Raw genomic sequence first — 14,667 nt, 5'->3', positions numbered from 1 at the left:
TAAAAGGATAGAGTTGATTTAGCTCAAGGAGGCCTTAGCAAGACGCACCCGCTCCAAGCACAGGTTTCTTGTTTCCCAAGGTAAGTTGTATGCCCCCATGCGTCTTAAACCAAAAGCAACGTCGCCCGTTTGGCTTGGGAGGAAGCTTGATGGAAACCCGTTTGGTATACCACCTCTAGAACTAGCTATCTCCAACTGGGAGTACGTGCGGTTGAACGGCACCCGTTTTATCACTGGGACGGGGTTATGCTAAAACGGCGTGGTTGGAAGGAAAGGTTCGTAGACACTTTTTGCTAATGTTTCCTTAGACGTCTATAAGGGTCGAGGTTCTCCCGAAGTACGGCGGTAAATCTAGGCATATATGGTTAGTTGAGCTCAATGGAATCCCCGTTCAGAAACAACTAGGGGAAGACAGCTAACATCCGGGAATGAAAACAAACCCTTGTAGATGCAGAAATGCCAACGACGATCCACAATTCCATTCTTACATCACTCGTGCAGGAGAAAGGAAGACGAATCTGCAGTTTAAGAAGGCCGATGCTGGCCACTGTTGACCCCGGTGCTGTGTTGTAGCAGTGAGTATCTACTCCGTATAGGCTGTGTTGTTCTCCGCTGTTGGTGACGATTCAGCACATTTGGCAGCGTCAAGAAGCTCAAGAGCTTTTTGGGGTGGGCGGGATATAATACCGTATGGTTCTGTCACGGAACCAATCATGCCTATCTAGGCTAAGCGCAGAAACTTCGGCCGATCTTATCTTATCTCATCTCCGCATCTTTATTTAAGCCGCATCGGCAGTCCACCGTCGGACAAAAGTTACTTTACTTGCCACGACCATCGGTTTGTGTTTTGTTATATATGCCGTCTAGGTTTGCTCTGCTCCAATAGGCAAATAGGCGGATGTTGCATCCTTGAACTGCTTCTGCTATGCCGGACTCCTTTTTAACAAAAGCCGCCTCTCCTCCTGGTATCTCTCCCTCCCCTTCAACAAGTAGTAATAGAAGCGGCAATAGCAGGCCAAATGTCGACAAGAACAACTTCAAGCCTAATATCCCATCCTTTCAGCCAACACAACTTATCTCCCTACCGTCTCTAAATTCATCTCTCGTCAACAAGTCGCGTAACGATGACTCTGCCTTCGCGCCAAAACCGTACCCTAAACCTCTGGAGACCGTTTATACCCCACATCCGAATGTCACTATTGAACCTGTCAGAACTGGACATGTCTCATCATTAATGCGCATTACAGGTCTGCTACTGCCAGTCCGCTATCCGAACTCATTTTACACTGCGACCATCACAGACCCCGTCGTCGCCTCTCTCTCTCGCGTGGCCATCTACCACTACCACCCAGCCACGGACGTGGCAGCAATCACCTTTTCCACGACTGCCAAGGCATCGCCACTACCAGCCTCAGATACAGTCATTGGAGGAATACGGTGTCGGTTAGAACCACAGCCTGTGACTGCTGATCCTTCTCCTACGAACCCCGAAGCGCAATCTACGAATTTGTATATACAAACCCTGCATCTCCTTTCTCCCTATCGTGGGAGAGGAATAGCTGCATCTCTTCTGGAGTCGTTAATATATGACCCTTCCGTCACTCCTGGAATGTCGCCGCGATCGGTATCCCCCATTGTTAGGCATTATAATATCCGGACTGTCACGGCGCATGTCCACGAGACAAACGAGGAAGCGTTGGTCTGGTACGCCGCACGAGGTTTCGCAATTCAAGGAGTCGTTGAGGGGTATTACAGACGGCTGAAACCGGGCGGGGCGAAGATCGTCAAGCTCGACTTGGCATGGAACGAGGAAGGGGAATCTAGTAAACGAGACCCGGTTGACGGCTCTGAAAGAATCAACGAAAGTGACGATGATTGGGAGAAGGTTAAGTTGGATGAAGGGGACAGCGCCACGCCGTCAGAGCAATTTGAGGACTATGACACCCTCGAACTGGATGAATGTGTCTGAAATCGAGTGAAAAGCGCATGACTGCTGATTGATGAAGTACTTCAGGATCTGGTGAACGGCGCTCTCCCAAATTTTGCATTGGAAAACAATTTTATAGAAGGGGGGTACCGCTGGCTTCCTCTTTTCCCGAATCTTGGGTATTTCTTTCTCATGGCGCATTTAAGCACTCAAGTTAAATACTTCTCTGGTTGTGGAGGACTTCAGTCCTTCGATTCGGTTTTAATTAGCTTTCCCAGACCAGCTCGACCCAACCACAACAACATCAACTTGCTGTGAAGGCATCCATACAATGTACTGTATCTCCAGCCACGGGAGGTACCACAAACTCTACCTATCCCTAGGAAAGATGTGCGGAAACAGTTGCAAACCTCACGACTTCACACCCCCACAATGCAATTTTACCTTACCTCAACATAACCCTCCCTACGTTTACGGGATGTACAAGTTTGCGAAGAGAGTCGAAACGGCAACTAATACCACCTCCCATCCATCACTCCACATTTACGTGACTGCTTCTCTGCTTAAAGAACTCCCCCTATTTCCTTTTCGAAGAAGTTCCCTGCGATCTCCCACAAGAGGGAATGCGAATTTAACAAAGCGCCTATATCCAAGAACCAGTGTAGAGGTGCCCATTGTCACCAAAGCACCCGGATCGCTCGTATTGCGCCTTGTGCAGCCACTATAGATAATACCCACGAAATGGATATGATATGTAGTATAGAGTTTTCTTTGTTTATCCCGACGACTACATTTTCTACTCGGATGTTTCATTGACAAGCGTCATTGCTCCGTGAGCGTGCGGTTATACATACCTAGGTAGAGAATGCACATAAATATAGATCGGGACGATATTTTTTCTCTTAGTCTCCTCAAATGCCCGCTAGTTTCCTTCTTTTTTCATCATTTCATGCATGTTGTTTCTCTTAATATAGTTTATCAAATTTTGTATTATTCTCTTCTACTACGCGCTATTGCCGAGCATAATATTTACAACCAGCAACCCGCAACTACTTTTCCAACAACCCCCCCCCCCCCCCCCCCCCCGCTGATAGGAGAAACAATGACGAAATTCTGATACTTACCTATCCGTCAACCGACCAGTTATCCAGTTGACCATAGGCTGGCTATGCTAATGCTGGCTACAGGCTAGTCAGAGACCCGCATATATGCAAGGTTGTATCGGCATAGAGCACAGAGAAGTAGAAGCAGTGAGCAATGTTATATTTTACGTATTATTGAGTAAGGGTATCACGTTAAAGGAAGTATGTAGATATGTGAAGATATTACCAGGAAGTTTTGTATATGCAACAAACTCGAGAAAACAAAAGGGGTACTGATAGGGTTCAGTTGGATACATGCCAAAGGAATGACCCACACATGCAAAGAAGACAAATAACAGGAAATATGTATAAGGATAAGAATAAGAATAAACCCTTCTCTTAGATGTGTAGAAAATGCCAGAGAAAAATATATGTGCTGGATATTCTCACTACGTTCGCCAGTAGGAGATAGATATGTGAGAATAAAAGACCCTCGCATCATATCGCATAATTCTCCGTATGCAAATACAATTCATCCCTCCCCGAATTCCTTATAATCTCTCGCTGCAACTGCGCAACCGTACTTGCCACATCAATCCGCATACTTGGCGGTCCGCAAACAAACACACAGATTCGGCGCCCAAAGTCCTTAGAAAACTGTCGTAGCATGTAAGGTATATCGGGCCTGCCATACTCCGTGCGCCAGCCGTCGCGTTTCTGCGTCGGGAGGAAAGCGAAGCGCATTAGGTTCTTTTGGAAAAAGGTGGGTGTGGAGGGAAAGCCGAAGTCGAAGTTGCGGGAGTCTTGTTGGTCATATGTGTGATGTGGGAAGAGGTGGGGTTGATGTGGCTGGCTAAAGTAATCTATTGAATCTTCTTGAGGGGAGGGAAAGGCGGAGGGGCGGGAATGTTGGTGGATGTGTGCGAGTGGGAGGGCGGTGATACCGTCTTCGTTTTCGCGGCGGAGTTCCTTTTCACGTTCCTGGTCACCACCAGCTTCCTCACGAATGAAGGCGGAATTGCGCTTGCTGGCGACCCCTTGGAAGACGTCGTTGATGCGATCGTGGAGAACGGTGCTGTGTGGTCGAGAGCGTGTCCTGATGGTACCATCATGGCGTTTGGCGGCGGTGAGGTAGAATTGGCAGAAGATGGAGCCTGGAGGAGCGTATTCGCGGCATATTCGTAATTCCTCCTTGAACCATTCCATGGTCTCTGGGCGCTTGAGGGCCCATACAACACGCACTGATCTCGTGAGGGCTTTGCCATCTCGCATTCGTTTTATCAGGTCAAGGAGTTGGCTTGTAATGGCAGTGATGCCGGTCCCTCCCGCGAAGAATATCACATCATCGAATGAGGCTATCTCCCGTCTCATACCTCCGTAAGGCCCATCGATAAATGCACGGTAGGTTTTATATGGACCCTTTTCAAGAGCCGTGTCCAGAACCTTGGCTGTAAAGCCACTAAACGGTCGGAAAACGAGTGTCATATCTCGGAAATTTTCGCCATATTCGGACGGAAAGTCGTCACTGCATAAAGAGGCAACGGTGAAAGGATGGTTCTCAAAGAAAGAAATTCCCGGCATGCGAAGGTAGACGTATTGTCCTGGCCTCCATTTCTTCTGCGTGGGAATGGTAACTTTGATTGCATTTTCAGGAAGGATGGTGATGGCAGATTCCTCTCCGATGAGCCAGGAGAGGCGAAACGGATTGGTCCAATTCAGGAAGAACAGCCTAATGATATAGGAGAGGAGCCAGACGGCCACCGTAGTGAATAGATAATGCCATGAGGTCAGGACATTTCTGCAGTGCCAAAAAAGCATCCCTGTAAAAACAATGGACGCTGGTACGTGTAGCAAAACAAAGAGCTCATATAGCTGGTTACGGAGCACTGGTAAGGAGTGAACACAAAGGAAACAAAGCGGCACGAATGCTGCCAGTCCAGTGCCATATATATACATGTTCCCCCTGCGAAGCTGCTCATATAGAGGCAGCGCGTTGTCCCCCCAGACAGGGGTTATGTAGAATGGAATCATATGGACGAGGCTTAGAAAAAGACAGAGATACCCGGCCCATCTATGGAGAACGTTAAGTCTCTCATGACCTATGCCGGTTATCAGAGAGATAAAATTTGCCTTTGAGCTTAACGCGATGATCCACGGCATCAAAGCAATGGCCAGCATTCCGGCGCGAATAGCCAGAGGAGGAGATCCGGATCGTATGCTGGAGTAGAAAAGCGGTTGGGGGAGAAAGCAGTATAGAGTGACAAATATCAGAGCCAGCAGAATGAGAACGGTGGCTCCCATCGATGGCGGGACGATCTCCAGTTTCCATATCCTAATCACAGGTATTGGTCTATAGACTATCCACCTAACGAGCGCTAGTAAATTGTTTATAAACCGTATATTTGAGATTGAGGACTCTTGCCTAGCTGTTGACGGAAGGGGTCCATCTGCAGGGAAAAATTTGCGCGTGGAGGTTGCGGTGCCGGGGCTTGTCATTTCGAAAGGTGATTCCGGATAAGAGTTTTTGGTGTTGAGTACATACTCCTTGTAGAGACCCGTTCTTATCTTGTCGCACCATACATGGTAAAGGTGAAGTAGGGACGTGAAGACGAGCAGAATGATTGCAAAATACACCCAGCCAAGGGCATATTTGCCTGATTTCTTAAATGGATCCCTTTTGCTGTCCTCTATTTGTTGAATGGTGCTGGTACTGTCGAGTATTATATTTATGCGTTTCGCTAGTGAAACAAATGGTGCTAGCAGTTCTCTCAAAAATATGTCTTCTGCGTCTCCAAATCTGTTGAGTGGTGACATGATGTGTCGACTTGGACGAAGCTGTCCACTTTCTAAAAGCGAACCTGGTAGGAAAAATCGCCTATCCCAGAACCAGTTGGAATAACCATGGAGAATATGCTAAGTGACTCCCAACCCTGAAGAGCCCTCTTGCGCAGTCTGTTTAAGCTCTGCAATATTATTCCGTCTATTCGACCAGCTTTCCATCAATGACGAAGAACGATTATCATCAGGTCCCGCGGTCCGTTTGCGGTGCGTTTATGCACTGCTGGAATTGAAGAAGTAAGACGACTGAGTTGCGCAGAATACTCGCAAAGATAGCTAGCCAAAAACTCTTTGTGCAATCAGATATCAAAGTTATCGGCAGTGTGCATGCTGAAATAAAGCAAGGTGGGGGCAGAGGAGCGGAGTAATCAGTGTCGACAACAGGATCCAGGCTGAAGGATTCCAAAACCTGCGATTCGGAAGAACTATCAATTTCGGTCCCTGCAGCGGAGCCTAATTCACTTGTGGTGTGGAACCAACGCTTGTTATCTTCACTGTATCACAGACGGGTATAACTCGAGCAACGGACATCCACAATGCTGGTACAACTCAGTTGGAGCCAATGTCTTAAAATACCGAAGTGAACGCACAAAAACCACGGACCTTGTGTCGCAAAAGTCCCAAAGAAACAGATCTCGAAAAATAACGAAAGGAGTGAACGTAGATGTTGAGCGAGGCTGCCAGCGCGGTCGATATCCCGTTGACTGTCAACCGGCGTGCAGAGTTATTCTCGGAAATTGTGTGTGTGTCAGGTGGAACATATATGCTGGCGGTCACTAAACTATCACATAAGATCGAAGTGGTACACAAGGTAGCTAGCTGCCTTTTCTAGAAAAAGGGTGTCTTGTCAGAATTCCAATTGGAATTAAGATCGCTTGCGTTAGGACTTGTATGGAAGGAAGATAGAAGGTCTTAAAGATGTGATGACCGTAGGAGTTCAGTGGCAGGAGAAAGTCAAATGTCGCAATTGCTTGACAGTGAACGAGACCGCATAAAATGTGGATATTCGATAGGGACTTTCCTATTGCTGGTCTAATCTGCTTGTGTATCCACTGGCGGCTGTTTGAGCATTTACGGTTGGCGCTCGCTTTGAGAGTTGTTGTACACGCCAGCAATAGAATGCTGATTCTGAAGATTCAGGACGGATGGAGCGGGGTTCCATGAGGAGGATAGCTCTCATTGGAAAAGGGACCCTGGACTTTTCAGGGCGGGGATGGCCCTGTAGCGAATCAGAAACGGGAATGAAGACTCACTGTGACGACCAAGGATGGCGTCCTTGGAGCATCCGATACTCCTCCGTGCATCAATAACTCTCCCGGAGCATAAGTGAACCGTAGCAATTTCCCCTCGATATCCCCAGGATTTTCCAGTTCACTAAGCCAATCATAAAGTTTCCTCTGGTCAATCCTCACAAGTGTTGTTCGGTTCATAATCTGCCACAACCGATAACTATCAACTGATCTTTCGATCTCCAAGCTGAGGTCATTGCCTCAATATCCAAGCCTGCAGGTTCTTTTGGCTTCCTTCGTAATTTCTAAACGTGTTATCTTCGTGACATCTTGAAAACAATTCAGCTACCTGCCTGTTTGCCAAGATTCGCCGAAGAACCACCTGCGAGGGGAGGAGTCCATCTCCATTTTGGTGTATTGGCTGCAACTGTGCCTGCTTCTGCAGACCCCGTGAAGGATACAGGGCAATTACACGGTGTTACGCCTTCATTGGTACTCTCAGGGAGAGCCACAGCTAAACCAACGGGTAACGGTGTCAGAGAACGTCACAGGCTGTTCATGCCCTGCGGACTCAGGCCAACCACCAACCATCAACGCACCGCGAACAGAGAGCAAGCGAATCCTCTCAACGCTAGGAAGAGATCGGCCCGCGAATCAGAGATACCAGAAAGAAGAGCTGCAGACTTTGCGAGTCAAGTGAACGAGTCGCATGGCATTGTTTACCGCCCCAGCTGCCAAGCCGCCCAGTAGTCTTTGTTACGGAAACCCAAGTGCTTCCAGTGCTTCCTCCCCCAAGACCCTGGATCCTGAGTCCCTTGACCGTCCTGGGGCCGTTGTTTGCGGATCAGAATATCCCTGACCCTCGATGGCATTGGAGGTTGATCCCCCGGCTGACGTGCTTTGTGCTGCATTAGTGCCGAGGAAGCGTGGAGTCGGACGTGATGGCTATGATGAGGTCGCAGGCTTCCGCAGCCAATCAGAGAGCGTATGACCGGTTATCCGGAGGCTACACCGACAGAATCAGGGCTAGCGGGCACTGCTCCTCTCACCGACTTCAACTTTCTGCCACTGCCGCCCAGCACATCGGGGATTTTGTTACGGAGTAGTTCTGCTCCAGACTCCTTCCATGGAGATAATGTTGCTGTCTGGATTGAACGACTGTCATGATCTCAGAGCATTCTGCTTTATTTCATCATATATTAAGGAGCAATTTTACAGGAGGGGCAGCAGAAGCCCTAGAAACCTTTCTTGACATCGCTCATCCTCCACTCTTGAGTTTTGCGTGCGGTACCCGTAGGTCTTAAAGGCTTCATCGATGAGCTGATCCCCTGGTCTGTTTCCTGCCGAGGCTCGTCGATTTCTGTTGTTGAAGGCCGGCCCAGCACGAGAGACCAGTCTAGCACGATGGACTTACACACCATCGCTGTCATATTGGAAACAGAAAGCACCCAACCATATGCTCCGGGCACGATCGTCCAGGGGTCGCTATACCATCCCACCTGAATGGTCAATATCCGGAGCTACCGCCTTAATATTTGTCATAAATGAATTAAACCTAAGCGCACGTTCATATTTCAAATGCAATCGTCAACTATCATCCAATATATTGGATATCACGAAATCATCTACGGATGCATTGATGAGTTTGATGACGAAATAATGAACCGAACAATTTCTCTAGCAGCACCAATGGATTGCGGGAACTGCCAGTTTTATTACCCAAGCCTCCCTTGCGGTCGACATTGTGACACTACACAACGTGGAAGCTGTTGGCAAGCTCATCATTAGCCTCTCGTTACGCTTTATACCAGATTGTCGTCACGGGTCCAAAGAGTAATATATAACACCCGCTGCTCCTGCATTTCCGAACCGTGATCCCCCATCAATGGCGGCGGTTTTAGCGCTCGCGATCTCTAACAATGTTTATTTCAAGAAAGCTGGATTTTACCAAAACATTTGGTGTGGTTGTAGCACTGGGTGAGCTCGTCACTCTGCGCTTAACGGAGCATTGACGCTTTCTGGATGATCCCAGGCATGGTCAATAACCTGGTTGGTGGGAGCCATATTTGTTGAGGATCCCCTTTTTCCTTTCTTTTTCTTCGGTTCCGTAGCGAGGTATTTTAGCTGGGCTGTTGATATCTTTTGGCTGCATTGCTCCAGTGTTTTTCTGAATTGATATGTAGAGGATGATATGTCACAGGGGCAATACCCTTTTAAAGAAAAATGAATATGAAGAACTGCTGTGAAGGGTCTTGTAGATTGATATGAATGCAGCCTAAAGGCAGGACGCACAAAAAAGACGGTCTTGTTCTTCATGGGATTGCTGCTCCACACCGGGACTCATATCAATGCATGAAGGATGTGTCCGGGTTGAGATCATCGTCCCTTGACTTTATTCAATAGCTTGACCATTATTGCGGAGTTATGAATCGCCGCCAAATTTCAAAATGGAACCACAAGGCTATGGTTACATTTACGTTTGAGAGTGTGACGAAAGATGAGCACCAGTCAGCAGATTGTAGTTCATGTTCTGCATGGATCACTATAGTTACTGGTAAGGCGCCAGGGAAGAGATCCCTCTGTTTATTTCGTCGTGGTATATCGATGAGTACAGATAGATAGCTGTAGTTAAATTCGCTATTGTTGCAAACAAATCAAAGCCGCCAGTAAATCATGTGACACCTAGTTAATTCAACTCACCGCTTTTAACTAAATATTCTGCCGCGTCAAATGTCAGTTATCGCAATGAAACAGTGTTCAGCGTCAAATGAGAATCTTCATGCATTGATGGGCTGGTAATATCTCTCAAGCTCATTCAAAGCCGGTTATTCAAGCGCTACCATTTTGCAGGCTACCCACAACCCAAGACCAATGGCACCTGCACCTATAGCTGCCACCTCAGGCCTGAACTCAGATTCATCCAAATCACTTCAAGGGCCTCCTCCATCCCTTTCGCTTCCACCCTCCCAATTCGCCAGGCTACAACCGCATGCTTACCTCCTTGCGCATCTTTCACCCCCATCCCTAGATTCGCGAACCCCTCTGCGTGTAAATGGACGCTCGACATGTCAATTCCGCCCCGTATCCGTTAACACCGGCTCCCTAACACACACCAATGCCAGCGCCGTAGTTCGCACTGGCGATACAGTCGTGGTATGCGGTGTACGCGGCGAAATCCTCTCAACAGACGACATAGCAGCATGGAACGTATCTTCATCGGATTCTACTTCCTCTAAACGGAGAAGAACGGGAAGCGCACCGGGGCACCAATACCAACAGCAAAAGCAACAGCAGCGCACCAATGAAGAAACAGAAGAGAGCGACGACGACGACGACGACGATGACGACTCCGAAATACATGACTTCAACCTCCTCGTCCCTAACCTCTCCCTCAGCACGGGTTGTGCCCCTGGCATCTCACCCTCCGCCCCCCCCTCCGCACTCGCCCAATCACTCTCCCACGAGCTCCTCTGTCTCCTCCATTCAACCCGCCTGATCCGCGCCTCAGATTTGCGCATTCTTCACCACCAACCGGACCTCACAAGCATGGCCACAGCTAACACGTCAACCCCCACCCAGGCCCAACCGCAACCATACGAACCAGAACCAGAAACCAAAGCCGAGCCAGAAACAAAAGCCTTCTGGACCCTATACATCGACGTCCTCATAATCTCGCACGCAGGCAACCTTTTCGATGCAGCCTGGGGCGCCGTCGTCGCTGCACTACACAACATGCGCCTGCCAAAAGCGTGGTGGGATATGGATCGCGGTATGGTGCTGTGTTCCGACGATGTTGCTGAGGCGCGTCCGTTGAGGTTGCGGGGGTTACCCATTGCGAGCTCGTTTGCGGTGTTTGAGGCGGATGAGGCGGAGAGGTGGAAGATTCCGATGCCGGTTGGCGAGTCGGGGGCGGATATGGATTCGTTGTTGAAGAAGCCGGTGGTGGCGATGAGTGTGGGTGGGGAAGGGAGGCCGCGGAGGTGGATTCTTGCTGATCCCGATGCGTTTGAGGAGTCGTTGTGTGCGGAGCGGGTGTGTGTGGTTGTTGACAAGGGGTGGGATGGGAAGGTGAAGATTTTGAAGTTGGAGAAGAATGGGGGGTTGGCTGTGGGGAGGAGGGAGGTGAGAGAGCTTGTTGAATTGGCAGCGGGGAAATGGGAGGAATGGAAAGGGTTGCTTGTGGGACCATGATTTTTGGCACTTGAAAGGTGCAGGTTGGTGGGAGGTGGATAGATTTCCCATGTTTTGGGTATATGGGAGCATACTTTTCCTCTCGCATTGCATATATATTATGCATTCATGGAATTCGACCGCATTATGTTCATATCCACGGCTGAAGGGTAAACAATACGTAACAAGGCCAGGGCGATCCGATATATGTACTGAAGTTGGCGTCGATGTACATATTCCACCCATGCCACGCCATATCAGAGATCCAATATAGAAGAGACACGTATCTTCCTTTTCTATCTATATATCTCTAGCCACGCGTTGATGGACATCTACAGCATAGAAAATTATTCAAATGTAGAAAACAGAGCTATTCAACCCATATGGTTCGCCTCTATATCCCAATTGGTTGCACAAACGCCCAAACCACCGAAAAGCCAGAGATCCGATGCAAAACCAAGGCATAAATGTAAATGTAAAACTACAAAATCACGGCGCACAGCCTCAGCGCGGAAATCTACTTCTATCACCTGCCCTCTCGGCCCTGCGCCTCTTCATCGCCGGCTCCTGAATATCAACTCCTACAAGGAGGGGAGACGAAAGGGATGATGAAGGTGTGCCGTCAGAATAGGAGTTGTGAACTTCTTCTTCCTCTTCCTCTTCTTCTTCTTCTTCTTCTTCTTCTTCTTCATCCCCTTCCTCCCGTCTCGCAGCTGGATTATATTGGGACAGTTTCGTATCACACTTTTTCATTTTGTCTTTGCTGGAGAGTGTAACGGGGTTGGTGGATGGATTTGTTATAGCTTTCGATTTTGGGATGGAAATGGAGAACGAGAATATGTCTCGAGATGTAGAGGTCTCGTGTGCAGATGGTTCCTTGATTTTGTCCTTGGGAGACTTAAAAGGGTTCGTAGATGCCTTCGAGTCTTTACCAAAAAATACCTTGCGGAAAAACCCCATTGTGGTAGGCGCATTTTCTTTCTCCTCCCTTTTCTTCTCCATATCTTTATCTGCTGTTATTTCTTCCTCTTCCTCTTGGATTGCATCGGAGAAATTCCACATCTCTTTGATATCCCCCTTCACGAACGCGGTTGTCCACAGGGATCCAAGGACACCTGGGACGAGATAGAGAAGGGCGGGTTGCGCGTGGCCGGAGATCTGCATCGCCAGAAGCGTGGCCAACATGCCCATCGCGTACCCAATTAGGCTGGCGTAGAAATATGTCTTGGGGAAGGATTTGGCTTCGTTGAATGTGAGCTTTCCACCATCCATGCACTGCGAAGGATTTGTGACTGGTGAAGATGGGAACCCCGATGACCAGAAACGCTCACCCCAGCGACCGGTGGTGTTGACGTATATAATTTTCCCGGGTTCGCTATTGCTGATACCTCGGCCGTTTGCTTTGAGCGCCAACATAGCGCCTTTGAGCTTGTAGAAAAGAAAAAGATCAAACCGGAGTGCTAAACCGATCACCATACCAGGTATCACGATATCGCCTAACCCCAGCATCGCCATATTCACCATATCACGATCCTGCCCCGGTAATGGGGGCCGCGGGAATACCAGCTTGATGGGAATATCCAGGCTCTTGGCAACGGTAACCATCAGCGGCGTGAAGAATACGAAGTAGATATCATAAAAAAACAAAGCGCTCAGAACCAACGAGCCCGTCCAGAATGTCGTGGGCGACATGAATTGCATAGCACCGTAGGAAAAGCTGAAGCCTAGGAAGTTGGTAAGCCACCACGGCTTCTTGACGAAGGTAAAGTAGAATACGGCTACAAGACCAAGGATGCCGCCCACGACATCGAGAATCGTGAATCTGCTTTTGACCTCGACGACTGCGCAGATATAGGCGCGGAGTGTAGCCTTCTTGTATACAACCCCTCGCACACTCCAGAGTGCCTCTAGAAATGAAGTGGGGAGGGGAATTCCCCCCAGAGAACCCGGCAGTGGAGATTTACGCTCCTCATGCACCTCTTCCAGAGGCAGCCCGTCATGTTCAACTGGCACGAAAGCCCTCTTGAGCTGATTGGCTTTCCACACCACGCCATCCACAGCGTAGCGGGAGGGGAAGATAAACGACCTCAGCACCGAAAGCCCATCTCCCATAAACGCAATGGCAAAAACAGTCCCAGCCTGTGAAAAATAAAAGCCTAGAATCTTATTGAGGATGGCGGGGTCATTGAGCCAGTTGATCAGGAGATATAGGCCACCCAGCGTCAAGCCGGCCATGACGGGGAACATGATGGCATCAGAAGGCTCAAGGCCTTCCATTTTCGTCAAGCTGGATTCGTCGTCTTCCTCGTCGCTGTCTTCATTTTCGTCGTTGGTCTCTAACTTGTCTTTGCGTGTGGTTGGTTTGGCCGCGGAGGATGGTCTTGTTAAGGATGCATGGGCACCTATGTAGATGAGGAAGAGAGCTGACACGAGTAGGTGACTATATGTAGGTATGAGAGGTTTGCACTTGGTAAACTCGAGCTGGACCTGCTCCAGCAGTTTGGCCAAAAGGCCTGGAGACTCCATATTGCGGAGCGCCTTGGACGGAGAGAGAGCGTCGCACAGTCGAAGTCGACTGAGGAGCTACGCAGAAAAGAAGAAAGATATAGTAGGGATGTAAATTTTCATAATTTAAGAGAGTAATGTTGATATCGTCTCCAGAATCCCCTTTTGTTCATCAAAGAGTGTTTGGGTTGGGTGTTTGCGTGGTGCTTGGTTCAAGGATCGGAGCGGAAGGCGGCTGTGTCTGACTCCATTAGCTCAACTCCCTTATGCAAACCTAACTTGAGTGGAATCACCCAAATCCCTGGACGCCGTTCCAGCTCACAAACCACCTGAACCCACTAAATCATTCGATATGCCCATCACATCAAAAAAGATCCAGCTTTCAATCAGGAAGAAGGCTTCTTTAGTCATTAGAGCTTATGAAACCAAGCAATTTTTGAGCATGCAAGCAGCTCCCAAGGTGTAGTTACGATGTTGCTCTCACGAGCCATTCCTCTCAACTGCACAGTTGAACCACACACATCAATTCTCAACAAGGATATCAAAAGTTGACCTTTATTGAAGAAAAATTTCTTAGTTCAATGAATAGTATACATCAATAAGACAGGTTTATATCTCTAAACTGCAAGTATATAACTAAGATATGATTATTCAAGCAGTAATTAGTAATTTTACGAGTAACTACTTACTATTTACAAGCTTAGCAGCAAGGGATAAAAAGCGAAGCCAAATAACTATATATCTGCATTCTGGGATGATACACTTTTGGAGAATGAAATGATTTATATGCAGCGCTCAATTAGTATGAAATATAATATATATAAGATGAATTGATAGATCTCATAATAAAGCTTATATTGCGGGCGTGCTACCGAGTACAGTCCTACCACTTCCTAGCTGTAAGAGACAAATTCAT

The 14,667-nt window shown here is 48.2% G+C and overlaps 7 protein-coding genes across 7 annotated transcripts; 3 read left to right on the top strand and 4 right to left on the bottom strand.

Moving 5' to 3' along the window:
• Positions 1-97: 97 nt before the first annotated feature.
• Positions 98-318, top strand: PADG_12384 (uncharacterized protein; the record flags this gene model as incomplete). The annotated part of the gene is made up of 2 exons (XM_010765099.1): positions 98-201; positions 309-318. 2 exons carry the CDS (start codon positions 98-100, stop codon positions 316-318), a joined length of 114 nt encoding a protein of 37 aa, XP_010763401.1.
• Positions 319-925: 607 nt separating this feature from the next.
• Positions 926-1,969, top strand: PADG_07958 (uncharacterized protein; the record flags this gene model as incomplete). Its single annotated transcript, XM_010765044.1, has 1 exon — positions 926-1,969. The coding sequence occupies one exon, from the start codon at positions 926-928 to the stop codon at positions 1,967-1,969; it is 1,044 nt and encodes a 347-aa protein (XP_010763346.1).
• Positions 1,970-3,507: 1,538 nt separating this feature from the next.
• Positions 3,508-5,823, bottom strand: PADG_07957 (uncharacterized protein; the record flags this gene model as incomplete). The annotated part of the gene is made up of 1 exon (XM_010765043.1): positions 3,508-5,823. The coding sequence occupies one exon, from the start codon at positions 5,821-5,823 to the stop codon at positions 3,508-3,510; it is 2,316 nt and encodes a 771-aa protein (XP_010763345.1).
• Positions 5,824-6,868: 1,045 nt separating this feature from the next.
• Positions 6,869-7,277, bottom strand: PADG_12383 (uncharacterized protein; the record flags this gene model as incomplete). Its single annotated transcript, XM_010765098.1, has 2 exons — positions 6,869-7,066; positions 7,101-7,277. 2 exons carry the CDS (start codon positions 7,275-7,277, stop codon positions 6,869-6,871), a joined length of 375 nt encoding a protein of 124 aa, XP_010763400.1.
• Positions 7,278-7,832: 555 nt separating this feature from the next.
• On the bottom strand, positions 7,833-8,506 carry PADG_12382 (uncharacterized protein; the record flags this gene model as incomplete). The annotated part of the gene is made up of 3 exons (XM_010765097.1): positions 7,833-8,021; positions 8,126-8,221; positions 8,330-8,506. The coding sequence occupies 3 exons, from the start codon at positions 8,504-8,506 to the stop codon at positions 7,833-7,835; spliced, it is 462 nt and encodes a 153-aa protein (XP_010763399.1).
• A 1,441-nt stretch (positions 8,507-9,947) lies between these two features.
• Positions 9,948-11,267, top strand: PADG_07955 (uncharacterized protein; the record flags this gene model as incomplete). The annotated part of the gene is made up of 1 exon (XM_010765042.1): positions 9,948-11,267. The coding sequence occupies one exon, from the start codon at positions 9,948-9,950 to the stop codon at positions 11,265-11,267; it is 1,320 nt and encodes a 439-aa protein (XP_010763344.1).
• A 483-nt stretch (positions 11,268-11,750) lies between these two features.
• PADG_07954 (aspartic endopeptidase) lies at positions 11,751-13,772 on the bottom strand (the record flags this gene model as incomplete). The annotated part of the gene is made up of 1 exon (XM_010765041.1): positions 11,751-13,772. One exon carries the CDS (start codon positions 13,770-13,772, stop codon positions 11,751-11,753), a length of 2,022 nt encoding a protein of 673 aa, XP_010763343.1.
• Positions 13,773-14,667: the final 895 nt, after the last annotated feature.

This window comes from Paracoccidioides brasiliensis (genome assembly GCF_000150735.1).
Source record: "Paracoccidioides brasiliensis Pb18 unplaced genomic scaffold supercont2.13, whole genome shotgun sequence".
NCBI classification, from domain to species: domain Eukaryota; kingdom Fungi; phylum Ascomycota; class Eurotiomycetes; order Onygenales; family Ajellomycetaceae; genus Paracoccidioides; species Paracoccidioides brasiliensis.
This window is presented reverse-complemented; position numbering and strand designations above follow the sequence as displayed.